Genomic DNA, 21,802 nt, shown 5'->3' with positions numbered 1-21,802 from the left:
AAGGTTTTTGATTTTGAGACATGTTTACAGTGTTTTGGTGGACATGGTGTAATGTGTTTGTGTATTATATTGTATTTTGAAAATGAGTGTTAGAGTTTAGTTTACAATGGGTTGTTTTGAGCATGAAATTAACTGTTTGGCCAATTGTGTGTTTTGGTGTGTTGGTGTGTTAAGAGTTAAGGAAAATTGTTAAAACTATTGAAAAAATTGTCAGCAATCGAAAAAATCTGTATTTGTTTAGGAAAAATTAAAAAAAATGGAATTATTTTTTATTGCAAATCTGTGACTTGCATCAAATAAAAAGTATTTAAGCAGCTCATGTGCTCGCCATCTGTGAGCACAGAATGTCAATGTAAAATATCAAACAGTTCATCTGCATTGATACTCAGCGCTGATGTTTTGATGTACAGTAACTAAATCGTACCAGCACTACTGTTATTGTATTGAAAAGAATGGACTTTGGATGAGTGGAATAACCTAGATATTTCATCACGGTAGCCATGAACTTTGATCCTCTAATGACGTCACATAACTTACCTAACTGAGCAGGATTCAACTTTCACCCACATACCCCACAGTCACTGCTGCTAGAAAACCTCCACATCACATTTAGAAATATGCGACCACTTAGTGCAAACATGTGACAGGGAGTCACCAGAAATGTTAGCCATTTTTATCCATAAATATAGAAAAATCAAACAGAAGCACGAAGACCGCAGGTTTTCAGGTTGAATTGTACATTGACTTCTTTCTTGTTCTGTTGGTATCACAGAACAACACAATCTGCAGTGTTTACTCTAGCTGTTGTGAGCAGCTCTGTTCAGAATTACTGCACAAACATTGATGTGTAAACTGCTGATTGTCAGGCATCAAAAATCAAGCCATCAGTCAACTCTCCATGAGTCAGTCCAAATCTGGAAATACTGAATTCTCATACAATTTAAAACATCTTTTAAATTTTTTTTAAAAATCAGAGAATGACACCTTGAACAAATAATCAACCTGGTTCAGGGATCGGCCTTTGACATAAAAAGCCTGAAATCAAATTACATTTGTTATCTGACTGTGGACATACAAACTTGAACTTGTTGACCTTCTGTTGAATGCTCCATTAAACGTTTACCTCATTCTAACATTTAGAATCAGACTTAGATTACAAAAGCCCTGTTGAGTCGGCAGCTATCTTTCACTATCATGATTATACCAGTGTTCCAATTTATTGCACCATTTCCAGACTCTGACATAATTTCCACAAATCAATGCTAAAAGAATTCTGTGAAGTTTTAAGAACAGAGGATGCTGTTTGCAAGCACTCACAGTGTTTGTGTGTGTGTGTGTGTGTGTGCGTGTGTGTGTGTGTGTGTGTGTGTGCATGTGTGCGTGTGTGCGTGTGTGTGTGAGCGCGTGTGTGTATGCATTTTGTGTTCTGTCACCATCATGACCCTCCACGTGTTGACTGTTGACACAGGCAGAGTTTGGGGCAGCCTCTCAGATAACATGGGCCTTTATAAGTCTGGTTGGAAGACAACTCACTCTCCAGACCTCTGATCCCCAGGTAAAGGCCAGCAGCTTCTCTCTAGATATATTTACCTGTATGGCTTCTGTCTTGGTATTATAGATAATTCATTGAAATGTTCAGTATTTAGTTGATTAATGGGCAAAACTCTGATGTATTTCCCTCCACAGAAAAAAATGAAAATGTATCTACAAGTTGTGACCCTTGCCTTGTCATGCTTGACAACTTCAGGTATGCAGTGATCCTGAATGCATGTTGAAAAGAGATTGTATTGGAAGTTTTTCCTTCTTTCATGTGTGTTTTCTCCGTTTGTAGCATACCCCATTCAACATAACACCAGAGAGGCAACCTGGACTGATCCAAGAGCCAATCAGGCTCATTACAAGACCGAAATCACTAAGAGTGAAGAGTAAGTCGTCTTAAGACCTTAAAGAAACCTGAAGCCATTCAGTCAAAGAAAATGTTGAGAGAATTTATAAAAAAAACACTTTCTAATGTAAGTCATTTCGTCTGTATTCTCTTAGAATCATCTACAAGAGCCACATAGACAGCAGCAGCCTCTACAACCAAGATGATGAGAGCAAAAGCCCTGTCGCAGAAGAGATGCAACAAAAACTCAATGTGGAGTCTGAACGTCTGCGCACCCGTCTGCGCCAAGAGCTGGCCGAGCTGCACAAGAGACTGTCTCCATCTCCGGCTCATCACAGCTCCACTCTGGCCAGCATGAGGGAGCGCCTGGCCCCTCTCACTCAGCAGCTCCAGAGCTCCCTGAGCAGCAACACCCAAGATCTGTGTGGCCAGCTGAGCCTCTACCTGCAGGGCCTGGAGACAGCCGAGGCAGCCGGTGAAAGTGAGGCCAGTCAGGCTTTCTACCAGGAAGCCTTCAGCTGGATGAGCCAAAGGCTGGAGCACAGCAGCTCCAAGCTGGCTGACATCATTACCGACTTCCAGACTAATGCTGTCAGGGTGCTGGAACATCTGAAGGAGGAGAAGTCTGATCTTGGGCCGGAAATGAGCTCCAGGTTGGCACAAGAAGTGAGTTCACTGAGGACGGAGACACAGAGCAGAGTTGGGACTCTGAAAACCGAGCTTGCTGCTCTGCTAGAAACTGCAATTCCTCACAAGAGTGAAGTTGCAGCCAGTCTAGAGCTTTTCTGCCAGAATGCAGCCCTGCAGGGCCAAGTCTTTCAGGCCCGAATGGCGAAGCTATTTCTGGGTCTGGAGGAGGAGCTGGACGTCCACAGAGCCGCCAGTTTGTCTCCCTCTTCTTCTTCCTCCATACAGCAAGGCAGCTTTTTGCAGGAAGATTTCTCAGTTAAACTCTCTGCTCTGATCCAAGACATTCTGCACTCAGTGTAGTCCCAAAAAAAACTACAAATCAACTACCCTTTTCATTGAAGTGATTCATTCATTGGTATTCTTATTCATGAGTTTGGTTTGTTGTTTGACATTGTACATTCAAAATAAGTAGCCTGTAAATATTTCTGAATGCTTGGTTTTAAGTAGATGTATATGTTTCATTCTGAAAATGTAATGTATAGCTGTCAGTATATATGAACTGTAGTGTGTATAAAGGTGATGCTTAAAAGTAAAAGTAAAAGTTGTTGATACAGATAGTGTACCAGTGTCTTTTTTGTTTGTGTGAACACACGAACAAAATCGGATTTCAAAGTTAATTTTTATTCCGTAAAAAACATAGCAAAAAGTCTGATTTTCATTACAAAGATTTGAATGAGCACAAAAATATTTTATCAATGCAATTAAGATTCTGTACATGATACCAAAATACAAGTAGGCATACAAATGGCAAATTGAATGTATGTTTATAATAATCGATATATATGGGTATACAGTATACATATTTTTAAAGCGCCTGTGAGGAACTTTCAGATTGTGCAGATTTTGGTGCCCTCTGTGGACAAAGCAGTCTTTGCTGATTCTTATAAGAGTAAATTGGGGTTAAAGCTCATCCTGCTGTCTTATAGCAGAAAATGATATTACACGTTGAGAATCTTTGCTGTGGAATATGTACAAAAAGTTTATTACTCCATTAAACTGTTGCAGCTTCAGACATTAAAAATAACTTTCTATACATGCTGATGGTCTTGTTTTCCTTTAAAGGTCATGAAGAGACAGCACTTTTAATTTCAGTCTGTTTGATAACAAGCTATAAAATCCTCACAGGAGCTTTGAATCAAATTGACAACATAACATGTGAATTGACTTCAATGAATCATAGTTGCTGTTTGACTGTTCCTTCATATAATGACTTCAGAATACAGATGTGGTAATAATAGACCAAAGGATTTATACAAGAAAGAGGATTTGCTTGTTGATCTGTCAGTCAAAAGCATGAGGTAATCCTCCCACCCAGTAAAACTTCTTCAGGGCGAACCAGCCCCCCAAAACCAGCAGGGCAGCAGCAGCCGATCCAAACACCACCCCTACCACCAGGCCCGTCACGTTTACATCCTCCTTCTCTGCTGCCATGTTATTACCTGATGTACGCAAGGGGAGGTTGTTGTACATTACTTCGAGTCGTTGTCATAACGTCCAAGATATAAAGATGTATTTCTAGAACGATGAATGTGATCAATATACTCACTGAAGCCAGCTGCATATGGACGGTCTATAAGGGAGTGGGAAAAGAGAAATAAGTGAACAAATGAAAAAAAAATGCACAGCAGTTGTGTAGTTTTTTGGGTCTGGGTCTCATCTCACCTTCGTTGGCAGTGTAAAGAGGTCCGACTGAAACAGTGGCAGAGTCGCTGGTTTCTTCTCCAAAAGGAGTCAAAGATCTTTTTCTTCTGCTGTTACAGCCCTGGAAAAAAAAGAGACACTTGAGGTTACTTTGATCTCTGTGTAAGATGTGACATTTTTCAGCATGTATTTTAGGTGTGAGAAATGTCTGATTTTTTTTATTTTATTTTACAAAAAGTATAGATATAAAAGAAAAGACAAACCAGGTGCCCTGGTTGTCTGTGGATTGATTTGGTTCCTATTACTCCCCCTACACTTATCTTTCTACTCGGACCACATATTTTGCAAAGTGATGAGTGGCAATTGTTGTTTGCTAAAAAAAAATGTTTTTTAAGTGCTTCTTAACATTGAGGAAACAATGAACATTATATCTCTAGATATTCATTTTCTTAAACTTTTAAGATGCAGGAACTATTTTTCTGCGAGAATTCTTTCAAATCTTACATATTCATTCTTATGCATATAACTGTAAAGTAGAGTCACTTCTTCTTGACGGTCCAACTTACAGAGAGCAGCTCTTGACATTTACTGGGCTCACATAGTCTTAGTATGCAGTGCAGATAGATGCTTGACTTGGCCTTGTCCCTGTGCTGAACAAAGCGGAAGGCCTCAAAGTTGAACCGGGCTTCCTTGGAGAGGCCGTTGTTTGTCACAGATGTCCTCTGGTCCAATGAACAGCTATAGTGAAGGGTAGACTTATTTAGATTTACATTTTAATATTCATGGTAGAAATGATCTCCACAGCAGGAAGTTACACTATGAGCTGACATACCCAGTGAAGAAGTTGTGCTGCTCAGTCTGTGACATGTTATATGCTTTGGGTGTACCGAAGCAGTGATCCAGCAGAACATGGAAACTGAAAACAAGAACACGGATCAATGAGTTACCGTTTGACAAAAGAAAACAAATATGCCCTGTTTAATTTCTAAACAAGTAATGGGGATTTGCTTACTTTCCCGTGAGGTTAACAGCTTTGACCTCTACATAGATCCTGGATCGTAGCTCAAGCCCTGATGAAGGTACCACTAATGGGTACATGTAGTCCGAGTCCTAGATGAACCAAACATGCAGAGTTGAATCGGTAAATAAAGAGTTCAAATACTTGTGGTGTGTTTAATGCATGTTCTTACATTATAAACACCCATCATCAGTGTGTCGATGAAGGTGCCATTATTATCACTGGTTGCCACAGAAACTGAAGAGCTGAGAAGAAATGGAAAAGAAAATTACTGTGTGTACCAATTTAATGTGTCTCCTCAGATAATAACAGTATACATGTAGAACTTGCATAAATGATCATAATTGAAATATATTTCTCAAAGTGTCAAAGTGTTTTTTAAGGTGGACTCACGCAACAATCTGTGTGTTGTTGATTAGGTACTCCAGCGGATAGCGGCAGGAGAAGTGATAGTAAAGGTCTGTTAAGTAGCTGATCAGCCCCTGGTCAGATTTGGGTGTGTCAATGTACCCTGTGATTATAACCGACTGGATGCTTAAGAAGCTGCTGAAGGGACCTGTGGGGTCTGGGGCCTCATCGACTATCTGAACAAGAAAAAAAAACAAAATAATTACATGACCTCCATCTACAAAGCCACTTGGGACAACTTGTCAGCTTGTGTAAATATCTCCCCAAAATTGCAAAGAATTCTTCATCTTCAATTTGCGGCCATTTTTCTGTCGTCACGCTCTGGGTGGCAGGTTAAACACTTTTACAAATTATAAAGATGAACTGCTGTGCTCCATAGCTTACCATCTTGAGCATGACGTCAGAGCAAAATGGCCAATGTCAGAATATGGTCAAATCAACATCATTAAATGTCTTCCAGTAGCTACTTTCTTACCTGCAGAGACTGTCGGCAGGGGTTATCCTGACTGTGGTTGACAGGAAGCTCGTAACGGATGATTGGAGGGTACACACTTGTGTCAACAGAGCCGAGGCAGTCTGAAGTGTTGTGATTTCCGTTGAGAGCCAGGTCTGTGGTATTGAAGCCGGCCCATTGAGCCGTGCACAGGTTAATCTCCAGGGTGATCACGCTCGTGCCACAGTCAACTGTCAGGTCTGAATTGACTTGAAAGAGGAATAGAGAGAGGAGTAATGTTGTTATATCGAGATTTAAAAAAAAATAAATTTAAAATATCAAATCAAAAAAGATAGAGATAATAAAACATGCGTATAACATTAAGCAGAGGGGAATAAAGCATCATTCAAAGTGAAAGTAAACCTACCTGGGGTCCTCTCATACACAGAGGAGCAGTTGTAAAGACACAGTGCTGGCTGCAGGAGAACAACCAGCAGAGGGAGACAAAGAGGGAGAGACATGCTGTCTGGAGAAGGTTCAATGTCCTGTATAAAACAGAGAAATAAATAATATCAACAATGATAACAAAAAAGAAACATGAAACAGTTTCATCTGAATGTAATGCACAAATTGCAAGCGACTATCTGTGGAAAAAAATATACTCTTGATTAACTTTAATATTGTTAGTTTTCATTAGCTGAAACCTCAATGTTTTTTTCCACCAAAGCCTTATCCCTTGCTGCAGTTTCACATACTAAATATCTAAATGAGACAACCTCAGGATGGTCTTACCTTAGCTGGATTGTGAGCAGGTGTCGTGCAGTGCAGCTTTTATAGTGTCAGATAGTCTGAAGACACCTAAAACCTTAGAGGTGTGACTCCCAAGCCCTCCCTTCAACTAATTATAGACCCCAATGTATACACACATGCATACACACACCTTCTCCAAGTTTCTACCATGACTCTAGACAGCAGCAGCTTTCGGCAGGGCTCAGCATCAGATGTATACAGAGCATATCAGTGTAACAGTGGGATTTGCCGTAGATCCATTGGGTTAACTGTGACTGCTGTTTGAGGTCTCTATCATCAAAATGTATTCTTGGATAAGAAGAAGCCAGGCTATATGAGAAGTATGGTTTAAATAAATGCTATATATATTGACGTAATACAACAAAACATTTCTTCCAAATTTCATATTTTCAGGACATTCAGTGAAAATGACTTTCTTTTTTAAAGGTTAAGTTGCACTACAAAAAGTGACATAAAAGACACACCAAAAAGACAACCAGACAACGAACAGACATACAGACATTAACAGTTAAACCAATGTATGGATGGTGTAAGAAGTCTGGGAGTAGAGGTTTCTATTTCAGGCAACGTTATTAAAGGTCCTGTATACTTGTAAAGCTAAAAGCTAATAGTATTAATTAAAACACTGTCTGGAAAGAGAAATTACTGTTATTATTGTAAAATAAGTGCATTTTCAAACAGCTTCCCAATGAATTGCCTCCTCGTTCAAAACAGAAAATTTGAAAAACTCTCTAAATAGAAAAGCTAACTTTCCAAGATATAAAAAAAATCCCCGAGTACAGAGTGTTATTTCAAAGATTTACACCTGGAGAATGATACACCACGCAAGACTGAAAGCCGATCATGTTTGCCACAAGCTATAAAGTCCTCAGCCAACCAGGACTAACCTTTGTTAATTTCTCTTGCATGTCAACCCTCTCCTCTATTGTCTCCATAGACTTGCATTGGAGGTCCTCTATATACATTATCTAAAGGCCACGACTGTAAGAGCTCAACTGAGAAGGCCCATTGTTCCTCAGAAATCAAGAATGAAAAGGAGCATCGGTGTTTTTACCCAAAGTGCCCATGGTGAGAGAAGACATTTCTTACACTATCCACACATGCGTCACTCTTTTCAAATGTCTTCAGACCTCGTCTGTGTCCCAGGATTACAAGTCCCACATCACCAGTTTGGAAACAGTTCCCGGGGCAATCTTCTGAACCCATAATCACATTCTCCCCTTTCGCTTTTCATGTAATCCTGCTAGCTGCAGGGTCAGAAATAATGTTTGTACAGAGATGTCTGTAGAATAATACTCACGTGTCCATATGATGATGGATCAGGATTACCCACAAAGCACCCATGTATTACATAAACAACAGAACTGCTAATAGCACAGTATATAGCATGACAGATTTGTCATGATAAGTATATATTATGCCAGTGTAGCTCTGTTTGTGGAGCAGGTACCCCATAATACAGAGGCTACAATCCTTTAAATTAAAGCAAAGAAAAGACACAACAAAATGACAGATTGCCGCACCACAGTGAAAACCATGTATATGAAGGGGGGCGGCAGTAGCTCAGTCCGTAGGGACTTGGGTTAGGAACCGGAGGGTCGCCAGCTCAAGTCCCGGTTGGTCTGGTAGCTGGAGAGGTGCCCGAGCACCGCCGGGGTGCCCTTGAGCAAGGCACCAACTGCTCTGGTGCACTCCCTGCATAGCAGTGTGTAGCAGCCCCACTCTGACATCTTAGCATGTCCCTATAAATAACAGAGTGTAAACCCAAATTTCCCCTCGGGGATTAATAAAAAATAAAGGATTAATAACAAATTAAATTAAGAGATTTTTAAAAAATCTCTAGTTGTAGGTATTTTGAAAGTTATTGGTGGGCCAACAATGTTGCTGCGTTCAATAAGCTAATTAAATATGTTGATATTGTGAAAAGCAATAATTTCATTACTGTAAAAGCACAGTACAACCGAGAAATAAATAAGTTTTGGCTGCATGAGTATAGATTATATAGAACCGAACACAACAGAACTCAAGTCAGAAATAAAAGCCATTAGCTTTAGTAGGGAGGCTAAAGTTAGAAAAATATGACTGACGGGACTATTATGTAGTGTTGATATTATACTGACTATGTACATCTCTCTCTGGTTCCATTCACCAAGCCACTATGGTCTCTGACATACAATCACATAAGAAAACAATGCAAACAAGGCCCAGGGCAGGATACAGATTTAGTTTTGATCGAAAGAGGATACACTGGGAAGCTTTTTTGGAGACATTACTGTACTCTGTGGGGCATTCATGTACAGAAGGGCAGATAATTAGTGTAGCAAATGACTCCTCAAGGAGTAAATATACAATATCATATAGGGAACTAACTGTGCAGTAAATATGTTCTAAAAATGATTTTATTGCCTGCATTTAAAAAAAACTATGCAATGCTTCCTTTCACAGCAATAGATGAGTTAATTCCCTCTGATGACATAATACTGCTTGCAAATGTTGCTTTGCACTTTAAATTGCGTTTGCTGAGAAAACATCAATCAGTTGGTTTAATCCAATGACAGAAGAAACAGTCAAATCCATATGTAGCACTATTAAAAATATTCCTTTTTCAAGTTTAACTACTGTTAAAGTAAAATTGAACTGTATTCGCAAAATCTACTTTGAATATTTAAAGTAAAAGTGCTCACTGTGCAGAAAGATTTCACCTGTCACTAGTGTGCTACTATAAATGAAAATAGGGGATTGTTTAGCAATGCTGTGCAAAAAGCATTTTACTGTTGTTACCAACCTAGAGCCCAAACCCTTTCTAAAGTGATCACATGATACATTGGATTCTTCTAATAATAATTACAGAGAAGACATTAGGAAAACAGGAACACTAAAATGATGTGGACCGATTTGAGAAATGCTTTATTATGGACCACCTACATACTGTAGATGAAGAAACCTGAAACTAAATGTTTCTTTACTGGAACAACTTAAAACAAGAAAATTAGCAAAACTGTAAATTTACTGATTGATTGTGTTTTATATGAATTACATGAGTGTTTTATGTTAAATCCTAAAATTGCCTGTATCTGCCAGATCAATGTATTGGAGTTAAGGAGCAATATTTTCATCTGAAATGTGAAGTACAAGTATAAAGCATCAAAAGGGGATTCCCAAAAACCGTTCTTGAGTCAAACCTTCTGGCACTGTTTTTATTTGACTAACTCTGTTCAGAAGTGAATGCGGTTTTTGCTTCCCAGCCATGTTTCATGAGTAGTTTGGTGTCCTCTGCTGGCCAAATTTATCTGCACTTTGTCTAATATGACTCTCGAGATTTATCTGAGAAGTTAAAGCCAAGGGGCACAACTTCCTCCCCAATGAACAGACAGCATATTGACAGGCATTCTATATTTGATTCCCAGAAGAATAATCAGACATCCAGTAAGAAGAATAACAAATTATCTTAAATCAACGCAGACACATACAACTTGTTATCTCCTAAAACTACCAAATCAGGTCTTGTTCTGCACCGAACAGGAACAGAACTGTGCCCTGAAGTTGGCTTAATAGATTTTTAACAAATACATTTTGTATTATAATATAGTTTGAAGAGGTTGGATTTATTCAGTTTTGTGCACTCATGCTGCATGTAAGTATTTTGTGTTTGATTGCAATGTAGTAAATGCAGGTCCAGGGTATATTTTGACACAGAGAAACTGCATGTAATGCATTGAGAGTGAAACAAACAGCCTAGCAGATATTATTGAGAACCCGTTGGCTGAATGTTTGGCTCAGGTGGGATAATGGGAACATGTGTCTGCTCTTATCCTGAGGGAGAAGTCTACTGAGAGGCCCTCCCATGAGAGTAGCCTGTTAATTCATGTATTTATACAGTGGTGTTTAAAACGTTCTGTTTTTGTATTGATTTGTTGATCAAAATCCCCATTATGCCAATTTAAAAAGGCCAATTTTACAGCAAAATTAAAAATGTTTATACCAAAACCAGGTTAGGTTCCAATATCCTTTTCCACTCATGACATGTACAAGAGTTGATTTTTTGACGTATGAGGAGTATTACAGGTAGATCCTGCGGTCTGTCTGCTAGCCATCAACAACGCCAATTCAGTCACTGAACATAACCCGTTGACCCTGTCTGTATTGTTAGTGAAATGTTTCTCTTACGCAAAATGTACAAATATTGAGGCTTTCTGTGTTGTACATAGAACTAACGGGGGTTGAGTGTTTAGCTTCAGAAAGGCTTCATTTAAAGAGGACATATTATACCCCTTTTCTACCTTTTCAAACAGTCCCCTGTGGTCTAAGTGAAACATCTGTGCTGTGCTTTGGTCAAAATATAACATGAATCAAGCACCAGAGGAGGTTTGCTCTCTCAGAACGCTCCGTTTTGGTGTGTGTGTCTTTAAATGCAATGAGCCCCCTCCTGAGTTTTCCTGGTAGACATCACTCCTCTGTAGCAAGAATAAAAATGGCCGACCTGCGCAAAAGTTATGTTCTAGGCTGGAGATGGAGTCCATGGGTGGAGATATCAGGGGAGGGGAGGGTATTTTTTTTACCAGAATCCAACTTGTGACATCACAAATTGAGCAGATTTGAAACTGAGCATTTTTCTCGGTGTTGTAAGACTTATGCAAACTACAAACAAAGGACTGGATGGATTTTTTTTCACATTTTGTGTGTAGACTCTCCAGTTACCCAAATAGATGTTCAAAAACACTGTAAAAGTGGATTTTTCATAATATGTCCCCTTTAAGTAGTTGAGAAACCAGTGGATGATGTCACGGAGGCATTTTTGATACAGTCTATGGTTGTTGTCTTGTAAGTCTGGAACCTTTTGCAGCACCAAATTCACATCACACATGCACATGCATCATTGAAAGTGTTAAATCACCATACAAAACTCGTATAAGTCAACATGAATGTGCTGCTGGAAAATTAGTCAAACATTCCTGTTCTGTACAAATAATCTCTCTGTGTCGACCGTTGCTGAGCAATAAACACACTCATTATGATGTCTGAAAAGCTCAACGTTGGCTGTGTTTGCTAAACTCAGTCACAGCTCTTCATCACATTAAAGCATGTGCATGCTTCAACCAATAATCAAATGAAGACCAAAACAAGGAAAAAACATCCCAGGTCACACATAAGAAGCTTGTAGAGGCCCAGTCTGACAACAAGGATCCCACATGACAGACACATGTGTGTTACCAGCAGAGAGAGGCAGAGAGAGAGATGGGCTGAAGCCAGGAAGTAAACAACAGAGCTACACACAGGAAAACAGCCTGTTATTGTTCGACCTCTCCATGGAGAGGAACTGTTGATTATGACTCTACTACCAAGGTCATCTGGTGATGGATGTTGTTGAAAGATAAACAGCAGGCTGTAGTTTGATCTCTATGTGTGTGTGTCTTTATGTATTGTTATATAAGATTCATCTAAAATTAAATCCTCATCAGTGTGTATCTTCACCATGTACTGTCCACTAGGTTTCAGAATTAAGTTTAATAACACAGACTGCAGATAACTGGCTGCAATAAACAAGTTATGGAAGACCTGAGAGACCTAAAAAGAGGACAGCAGGGACGCCACCAGGAATACTGGGCCCTATGAATTACTATTACCACACCTCCATTACACTTTTTTAAAAGTTTTATGTCTGGGGAATTTGTGCCTTTGTTAGATTTAACAGCTGGAGAGAGACAGTAAATGTGAGGAGAGAGTGGGGGATGACATACAGCAAAGAAGCGTGACGGATTCGAACCTACAGCCGGTGCGACTCGGACTATAGCCTCTGTATCAGGAATGCAACATAGCCACTAGGCTATTCAGCGGCCCCTCCATTACGCTTTTAACCCATTAAAAGCTTTTTAAAAACTAAAAGTTTGTGTTGAACCATGAACATTGTGGATCAATAACCATAAGAGAGAAGAACACACAAGATTTTCTCAGCAACACTTGAAGTCTTTTTTTACTAACAAATATTTCACACATCAGCTTTTGTATAAAAAAGGTATAGAGAAGTACACTCTACTTCAGTTGCAAAACATAAAAGAATGCTTTATACTCTCTGATCAACTTGATCATAATATAATTATTATGACTAGTAGTAGTAGCAGTGGTATGTCGTAGTTCAAAGTGAGGTCCATTTATTTGGTTTTGACTTTAAAACATAGCACAAAGGGAAGATAAATGTGGCCCACTCCATCAGATGCAATGTTTAATAATGGTCTGAGAATTGGTATCAGTTGAACCAGCAGGCTTATTCAGTCTTTGGTACACCGAGGAGGCTCTTAATCATGGGATGACCTTTGTGGGAGGGATCACTTTGAGTTTCAAATAATCAATTTTTGCATATTTATAATGAAATTGCAATGGATAGTGAAGGACAATTGGACTGTCTTTCTGGAACAGGCACGTACTTCATCTTGTGTAAGGTGGATGCAATGCATAATGAGAGTAATGATCAGGCTATGACGTTATGATGTTTTGGCTGGGGTCCGAATCAAATCAATGGCCATTTATATTGTCTTGATAAAGCAAAAGGCTAACAATATAGTTATGAGTATTTTTCTACTCAAATCCCAAAATATGAGGGCCATTTAGCTATGATCACAGCTAATTTAGGCCTTCAAAATGTCTGTCATGACTACAGAGGTGCAGTGTGATGCATTGATTGATTTTAGCTTGAATCAGTTGCAAAGACATTAACTGTGCATTCTGACATGGCATGTCCGACTACTGAATTACTGGCATCCTACACTACACTAAAGCAGGTCCTCATTTAATGTGTCAGCCTCTCAGTCTGTCAGTGAAAGTTGCAGGTCGATGACCTTAAGTGTGAAATGATTTATTTTGGTTGCATACCAAACACATATGCTGCAGACTTTCACAATCATTCATATTCTGGAAATGATGCAGCAATGCCTGGAAACCAAAACACAGCAATGGTTAGGAAGTGTAGAAAAAAAATCCTTTCCTCTTCCTCCTCTGCAAGCCTTCCTGTTCCATTGGCCTTTCTCTCTCTCTCTCTCACTCTTTCCTAATTGTGTCTCTCACATCTCTATCTCTCTTTTTGCCCTTGCAATGTGTCCATTTGCTCAATGTTTTCAGTGTGCTCTGAGTTTGTGTCCTTCAAAATGCTTATGTTTGCTTTACTGGATATTTGGATGTTTTGTTTTAGTTGTTGTTATCATCAGCAGCCACATGAGTCATGTGTATTTTATAAACTTCATATCACACCAGATCAGCATGTTATCTGACAAAGAAAGGGAAAAACTGAGTCGTACTTTTAACACAGACCATTTAAGTTTTTGGAGTCAACCTTGAGTCTGTTTCTGTTTTCTCGCTTAATTTTCTCCTTAGAGCTGTTTGTCCCAAGACACCACTCAATCACTCTCTCTGTGTGTGTGTGTGTGTGTGTGTGTGTGTGTGTGTGTGTGTGTATGTGTGTGTGTGAGAGAGAGAGAGAGAGAGAGAGAGAGAGAGCTTCTCATTCTTTAATAAAGAAAGCACGATAGCCTAATGTCTGCACAAAGACTCCATTCAAGCCATTATAAAGGCATTACTATGTGGAATTGGATTTCGCTAAATTGGAGGAAAATAAGTAGAACGAGGAGACAAACTGCTCAAATTCATAAATTCATACCTCCGTTGTTTGGTTTTAGATGTAGAGAAGAAAGAGACCATTGGAAGGCAACAATACTCTGACTTTTTAAAGAAAAAATCTTGGACTGCCTCACTTTTTCATCCCTCAGACAGACGCCATATGCACGCCTTCCGAAGTCGACCCACTTTTGACTGGACAGACTCTGCTCCTCTATCATTTGTCTGTGTTTATCTTCGGGTTTAAAAAAAGCCGTTTCTATCTAAAAGACAGTAGTTAAGACTTGATGAAGGGGAAATCTTCATGCACACTCGGGTGAACATGTAGATATGGATTGTATGACGCTGTTTGGCACTTTAATCGCCGTTTTCTTCCACCCTGGATCCGCTTCTGATATAATTGGTAAGAGCATCGACAGAAAGAAAACTCCCTTTTTAAACTTATTTGAGAGCTTGTAACCTTATGTAAGCTATTTTATTTCGAAATTTTAGACTTCGACTTTCTCTGGTTTTACGCAGAAGGTTTTTTTTTTTTTAAGTTCGCAGTGCTCGCTTGAAATGTGTTTAAATGCAGGTTTTCGTATTCATGTTTACTTAATACTTTTACTTAGCTAATGTAATGAGGTGAATACTACAGTAGCCCATAACCACGGTAAAGACCAGACGCCTAAAGTAAAGGCCTACAATAAAATAGTAGCGTTATGGCGATAATCAAGCTGCATTCAAACGCAGCAGAGCAGCACGTGACGTGGTCTGCTTCTCTAACATGAAGGAAACTGCTGTTATTGTTGTGCGTACAGTCTGCAATATCACAATCTAAAAACCGTATGACGAAGGGCTAACAGTAGCCTTTTTAATAATTGTACATAGTTAAATCAAAAGCTAAAATAGAATTGTGAAGTCGGAAACATATCTTGTTTTGAATATCCTTAGCTACTGGGTAAAGTAGTAATTTTGCTTATATTTCACAAGAATATTACATTTAACCACTGTCATCAATGCTTTTATGACTGACATTGAAAAATCATAATTTACACCAGTAAATAGGAAATTATATGCATGCATACCTTTTTTTTTTTTTTTTTACAGAATCCACTTTTCTTAATGAAACAGGACAAAAATAAAAACACAGTTATGTCAAATAAAATAGTTTAAGAGTTTTAGGATCAGGATGTTTATTCTAACCACTTGGCAGAGTAGTAGGAATACTCTTGCAAAGTGATCCAACCCTTAAAACGGTGGTTCCTAGAACCTCCATCACACTGTAAGATCTTTGAAATCTTCTTGTCATGTGGTGTGCTACAGGAAGTCTCCAGAAAAATAAAATTGTATCTTCTTGTAACTTTCCTGGTGATGACTTTGTTGTCCAGCCCAAAGGATCTGTCGACACGGCACACAGCGCCCATGCTACAAGGTGTCCTACATCCAGGACAGCAGGCGGAGGCTGACCTTTGAGGATGCCAGGAAGGCCTGCAGGCTGGATGGCGGCGATCTGCTCAGTATTGAATCGGAGAGTGAGCAGCAGCTTATGGAGAGGTTCATACAAAGGCTGCAGGCCGGGGATGGTGACTTCTGGATCGGACTCCGCCGCAGCTCGCAGCGCTACAGGGCAGGGACCAAAAGCCCAGGTTGCCCCTCGCAGTACTACTGGCTGGATGGAAGCAGGGCCAAGTTCAGGTCTTTCCCCCTTTTTTTTGTTTTTAAACAAATACATCAATGAAAATAGTGTGAGGGGTTACAAAAATGATCAGTGGCTATAGGCTGTTGTCAGCTGACTTCAAAAAAATTACTGGATTCAAAATTACCGTGTGGAAATGATGGAATGTCTCAGTCCATAGCAAGCATTTTGTAAAGAGAAATACCAATATAGTGTAAAACTGTGCCTCTGTTTGCTTCAGGAACTGGCATTGGGACGAGCCATCATGCGGTACTGAAATGTGTGCAGTCCTGTACCACCAGCCCTCTGCACCACCTGACGAAGAAGGTCATTTCCTGTTTCAGTGGAATGACGACAACTGCAACGCCAAGAACAACTTTGTCTGCAAATACTCAGAAGGTGAGCCAGTGGATCTCATATGCTGTGCTGTATACTGGGAAATTGTTCAGCATTTAGAGCTCTTGATTTAATTTGACCTTGGTTCCCAAAATAGGGGTCGGTGCCTCTTGGAGGGTCACAAGCCCCCAAAAGGGGGGTCGCAAGAAGCCTTCCCCCCCAAAAAAAACCTGAATATAAATTTAAATGATTGAAAATAGTATATTTATCTCATTATTGTAAAAATATATACAAAATATATATATGTATATTTAAATGAAACCACGTCATAAAGTGAAATGAAAATTAAATGAATATGTAAAAGTATTTAAAATGTTAGTTTGCACATGACAGTAACAGTGTAGCTGTCTGCTGCTCTTTACACATAAAGATGAACACACCTGTGTGTCTATTTATGAAGTTTTGTACATCCACTCAGTGCTACAGTCTATTCGTGGAAGTGCTTTAGGTCTTTCTTACAATAAAACACTATATGATATCATTTGTATTGCTTTTAGTCTATTGTATTATTTTGTGTTACTAGTGTTAAAATAGGTCTATCAGTACGAGGGTGTGGCTGTGCGCTGTTAGAAAGCCCCAACCAGCCACCTCCAGGGAAAGTGGGGGTCTCTTGTCTCTTGCCCCCTTATTTTTTTCAATTGCGAGCTGAAAAGTTTGGGAACCACTGACCCAACTCATCTCTTTTCTGTATCTTTTGCAGACAAAGTGGCAGTATTTACTGAGGAAGAGAACACCACACATGCAGGTACAACACATGACCACTCCCACATTGTGTCTGTGTATGATGTGTTTTAGGGAACAAGAGACCAAAGTGCTACATTCCTACTCATCCGAAATACTTTTAATTTTAAGTTTGTTGTTGTCCTTTGTGTAAATATAATGTGATCCAAGCCAAAACGTATCAATATTTGGGATAAGTTGTTTAATCTATTGGTCATATGCTGTATAGCACAGTACATGTATGCTGTCATGTAAACATCTCACTGTTCCAATTGAAGATAGATGTTATTCAGGATTAAACCTTGTTATAGGAATTTGATCAACAGATATGCAAAACTTATTTAACACTTTTAATCTCGTACTGTCTTCAAATCTTCATATCGGCAACCTTCGCTGAAACTGCCTTTGATAACACGATCTAACAACAAGGACTTAAAACAAGGGAAATTGAAACAGTCAGACATATATTAATCCATAATACTTCAATTCAATACATTTTTTATAATTGTTTCTTTGGGTAAAATATGTTTAAAACTATGGTTGCTGTATACAAAAAAATGTTTGCATTATCTTTTTTCCTGTCACATTTGATGATCTTTATGTTTTCTAATCGCTTCAGCTCCATCTTTGAGGCCAAACATACACTCAACTACAGAAAGTGATGACAAGCTAAAGATAGGACTCCCGGAGTCATCAGGTAAGAGAGAAGAAGAGAAAACTAACATACTGTGTTCATGATTCTAAGAGTTAATACCACTTGTGTGTTTTTATATGTAAAACAACTACTTAAAACAAAATTATGTGAAATAATATTCTTTCTTTTGATGTGTAAATTAATTTCATCTATTTTCTTTGGCAGTGTCGATCTCAGACAACACCCTGTATGTTTCCTACATCCTTTATGCAACTATTCCTGCTCTAGTGCTGCTGCTGATTGCAGCTGTGGGTTTGTTCTGCTACAAACAGCGTGCTAAGAGGTAAAAAACAAAACTGTACTATTTCCCTAAATATGTACTTACATATTAAAACATTATGTTTCAAGATACACGGTATGCATTTTTTGTAGAACCTACATTCATGAAATATTATTTGTTAATATCACACATAATTCAGCTATTTTCTAAGTATAAACTGAGTTTTGGCTCATGGGAAATGAAGAAAGTAAGGTTGTTACTTCAACTAGATTGTGCTCTTTAATCTTGTTTTGTTTTTTTATATTCAGGAAGAAGACAGACACAGAAAGCTACCCAGGCAGATCAAAACCATGGATATCAACATCAACACCATTACCTTGCCCTATACAAGGACCATATGCTTTCAGTGACATTACCAAACTGCCTCACCCTGCTCTGGACAGCAGCTTGTCCGCAGACATCATAAAAAAGTACAACCTTGCTCCGTCTCAGGACTGCCATTTTGATGATTATGAGAATGTGTCATGCACACACAGGGAGAGCGGCTTTGTGACCAATGACATCTATGAGACCTGCAAAGCTCAGACTGGATGGGTGGAAAATGACATCTATGGATAATGTTCACGCCCATCTGGTCCCTGTGAGCGTCCTTTAATCTCACACCAGCTAATAAGTATAATCAGGCTAGACAGAGGAGCAGACTGTTTTTCCATCCCTTATACCTGGCTGGTTACTTGGGTGGCTTTTTTGTTCTGGACACATATCTATCCAGTGCTGCATTTAGCATTTATGCTGCCATCAGATTAATATAAAAACTGGGCTCCTCAACTTCTTACCATCTATGGCTCCATATTAAGGAGAACTTTCCACAAAAGCCTATGCATGGCATGCCTTTGGGTACAAGAGTACTACATGGTTTAAATAAAAATTACAATATATATTTTTTTAAAGGAAATATTCCCTCTGCATTTTAGTCCTGCAAGCCTGAAATTATACAAAAAAAGTACTTTGAGCAAAATATTGGCCATTCACAATATTATTTTGTAAACATAACAGTTATTACAATCAAAAAGTAATAAGCTGATGGGAACTTTGTTGTTTTTGGCTTCTAGTCTACAAAAGCAGTTAGCTCCAAACACAAAGATTGATGGTGATTTCATTGTTTTGGTTATAAATTGTAAATGGAAGTACTTAACAGATACGTAATATTGACCATATTCACCTTGTAGGTTTAGTTAGTTAGCATGATGCTAATCAGCACGGAAATCAAAGTTTCCTTTAGCTAAGGCTAAGATCAGTGGTGTTTGGTTTAAATTATAAATCAATGTACTAAACACATGAAAATACAGATTGTAATTAATTGTAATCAAAAACAAGACATTTATGTTCCCAACAGTTCATAATATACTTTCTGGTACAGCTAACTTACAACCAATAATGTAAACCTAGTGGTGGCGCAAGACAGAGATAGTGACAACTTATGTAACATTCCAGCCAGACTGAGGGTTGGGCATCAAAGAGGCTTTAATGAACTCAAAAAGCAGAAATGACTCGAGCCAGCAGTGCTGGTATATACATTATTTGCCATTGTAGATCGTCACCATATGAGACACAAGGACTATAAAGATCCTGTTGGGTCCTTTTAGATGAGCTTTCCGATCCGAGGACTTTACTGACCCTTTCACTAAACATGGGGAGTGTTGTCAGCCCTGTGAAGGACTTCCTGTTTGGACTCTGATGTCAGGGAACAGGACAGGACATGCGAAAACACTGATGACAGAACTCTGACGCTGACCCCACGAAACCTCAAAGCTGTGGGCTTTACCGAGTCCACCTCACTGTGTGCGATACTCAACCCTCCCACTGATCTTTGTAGGGGTTTGGGAAGTATCATGGACTCATCCGTCAGTGTTTGCTTATAAAAGAATATGCCTGCATTGTATATTTGTGAAAAGCACAGATGTAGAGCATTGAACAAAGTAGGCCTGTGTTATTTCTGAATGTCTACTGAGTGGGCTGTTAGGTTTGTGTTTTGGAAAGTTGTAACAAGCCCAGTAAGGAGAGGCTGAGTGTGTTCTTGGAGAATGTGAGACAGGAAATGCCAAAAGCACATCTGGAACTCTTACATTCAGGAAGTCAATGCGTGACAGTATAGAGGCCTTCGCAGCACTGCTCTGCCTGCCTGCTCAATAATCCACTGCTATGTGTTTGACTGTCAATGCTTGAGAGAATGACTGCTGGGTGTGAACGTGAATTGTCACTCAAACATGACGTGGTTTGTGGGTGTCAAATAAAGTTTGCTTACAAGATACTGCATTTGCATTCCTTCTTAAAGAATAATATAGCGATATTTAAATGGTATTCAATTTGTACACATGTTTAGCGTAAGTGTGTTTGTGTGTCACATTTGATGTGAATGTAGTGCCTGCTTCTAAAAAACAAATAGTACTAAAACATTTTTTAAAAGCCTTGCTTCAATATACTGTTTGGTTTTTACCAGCAGATGGTGCTGTTATGTAGCTGACCAAAATGTCTTTGTGGCTGATATCATTTCAAGAACAGTTGAAGTCCTACATTTTACATTTAATAAAATGTTATACAGGCCTACTAAATACAGGCTACTTTATACTAGCCTATATACCTCTATACTATATTTGTGATGCACATTGCACATTTTTGTCTATATTTTAAAACGTAATTTTACTGTGTAATGTATGTATTTTGTCCTATTTGTAATTAAAATGTGGCATTTTTTATGTTTAAACGTGAGATTTTTAATAATTGCAAAGATAAGAGCGACTAAAAAGGTGAGTTTCAGGCCGATGTAGAAAACATTTAACCCTGCTGTCTGCATTTGTCACGCGCAGCTGACAGAAGCTTATTAAACACCTGCAGGGCGAGACTTCAAAGTTACCTATGCGTGCAATCAAGAAGGGCAGGCGAGCAAACAAGATTTCGGAATAGCAATTTTACCGGTTGACGTAAGAGGTGGGTCTCGTTGTCCTGGCAACCAATTGGCACTGAAGTGTGGAGCGGCTCCGTAGCCCCGCCCCCTGTACAAATACCCCCATGGCTTTGACGTCAATACACGTCAACCAGAGAACATGATGCCTCTTTGCAAGTCAACTCGTGTGCTCTGTAGCTGATAGAGGTACCTTGGGCTGAAATAATATACCTCTATTGTACTGGAGAGCGTGGTGTGTGACAGCCCCCGGGTTCAGCAAATGGCATTCTGCTTCGTATCGCAACACTGACAGGAGAATGTCTCCACATTGGCGTTAAAGCTGGCAGGGCGACACAGAAATCAACTTTGTCTATTTTTAATGGACACGGCAGAAGCGGCGGTGGTGGCGGCGGCGGGCGGTTTGTTTTCCTTTCGTCTTTATCTGTAGCTGCCCGGGTGAGCCCCCCGTGTGTCCCCCTGCTCCGTCTGGCTCCCTCCTACTCTTCCACTAAACAGTCCCAGTCTGAACAGCATGGTCATGGCTGACAGTGTCCAGAAACCGCAGATCCGGGGTCCGGTCCGAGTAGGCTTTTACGACATCGAGCGCACTTTAGGAAAGGGTAATTTCGCTGTCGTGAAGCTGGCTCGACATCGTATAACCAAGACCGAGGTGAGTGTGTC

At 39.4% G+C, this 21,802-nt stretch overlaps 4 protein-coding genes across 4 annotated transcripts in view; 3 read left to right on the top strand and 1 right to left on the bottom strand.

The window, feature by feature from the left end:
* Window positions 1–1,550: 1,550 nt before the first annotated feature.
* On the top strand, window positions 1,551–3,610 carry zgc:162608 (uncharacterized protein LOC100037332 homolog). The gene is made up of 3 exons (XM_061046587.1): window positions 1,551–1,747; window positions 1,832–1,925; window positions 2,041–3,610. The coding sequence occupies exons 1-3, from the start codon at window positions 1,654–1,656 to the stop codon at window positions 2,873–2,875; spliced, it is 1,023 nt and encodes a 340-aa protein (XP_060902570.1). The 5' UTR covers window positions 1,551–1,653; the 3' UTR covers window positions 2,876–3,610.
* On the bottom strand, window positions 3,605–14,668 carry LOC132980436 (zona pellucida-like domain-containing protein 1). The gene is made up of 11 exons (XM_061046585.1): window positions 14,534–14,668; window positions 6,503–6,620; window positions 6,118–6,344; window positions 5,628–5,818; window positions 5,407–5,479; window positions 5,229–5,326; window positions 5,049–5,132; window positions 4,783–4,954; window positions 4,238–4,337; window positions 4,122–4,145; window positions 3,605–4,014 (listed from the first exon to the last, which is right to left on the bottom strand). Exons 2-11 carry the CDS (start codon window positions 6,594–6,596, stop codon window positions 3,857–3,859), a joined length of 1,221 nt encoding a protein of 406 aa, XP_060902568.1. The 5' UTR covers window positions 6,597–6,620; window positions 14,534–14,668; the 3' UTR covers window positions 3,605–3,856.
* On the top strand, window positions 14,411–20,486 carry laynb (layilin b). Its single transcript, XM_061046586.1, has 7 exons — window positions 14,411–14,893; window positions 15,861–16,167; window positions 16,389–16,546; window positions 17,244–17,288; window positions 17,883–17,960; window positions 18,123–18,240; window positions 18,486–20,486. The coding sequence occupies exons 1-7, from the start codon at window positions 14,821–14,823 to the stop codon at window positions 18,793–18,795; spliced, it is 1,089 nt and encodes a 362-aa protein (XP_060902569.1). The 5' UTR covers window positions 14,411–14,820; the 3' UTR covers window positions 18,796–20,486.
* A 776-nt stretch (window positions 20,487–21,262) lies between these two features.
* The window catches only part of sik2b (salt-inducible kinase 2b), a 42,148-nt gene continuing 41,608 nt past the window's right edge, over window positions 21,263–21,802 (top strand). The window contains exon 1 of the mRNA XM_061046584.1: window positions 21,263–21,791. Coding sequence (XP_060902567.1) covers window positions 21,654–21,791 — 138 coding nt within the window. The 5' untranslated portion in view covers window positions 21,263–21,653. The remainder of the gene's footprint in view (window positions 21,792–21,802) is intronic.

The sequence above is a fragment of the Labrus mixtus genome, chromosome 9, assembly GCF_963584025.1.
Source record: "Labrus mixtus chromosome 9, fLabMix1.1, whole genome shotgun sequence".
Lineage (NCBI taxonomy): Eukaryota > Metazoa > Chordata > Actinopteri > Labriformes > Labridae > Labrus > Labrus mixtus.
This window is presented reverse-complemented; position numbering and strand designations above follow the sequence as displayed.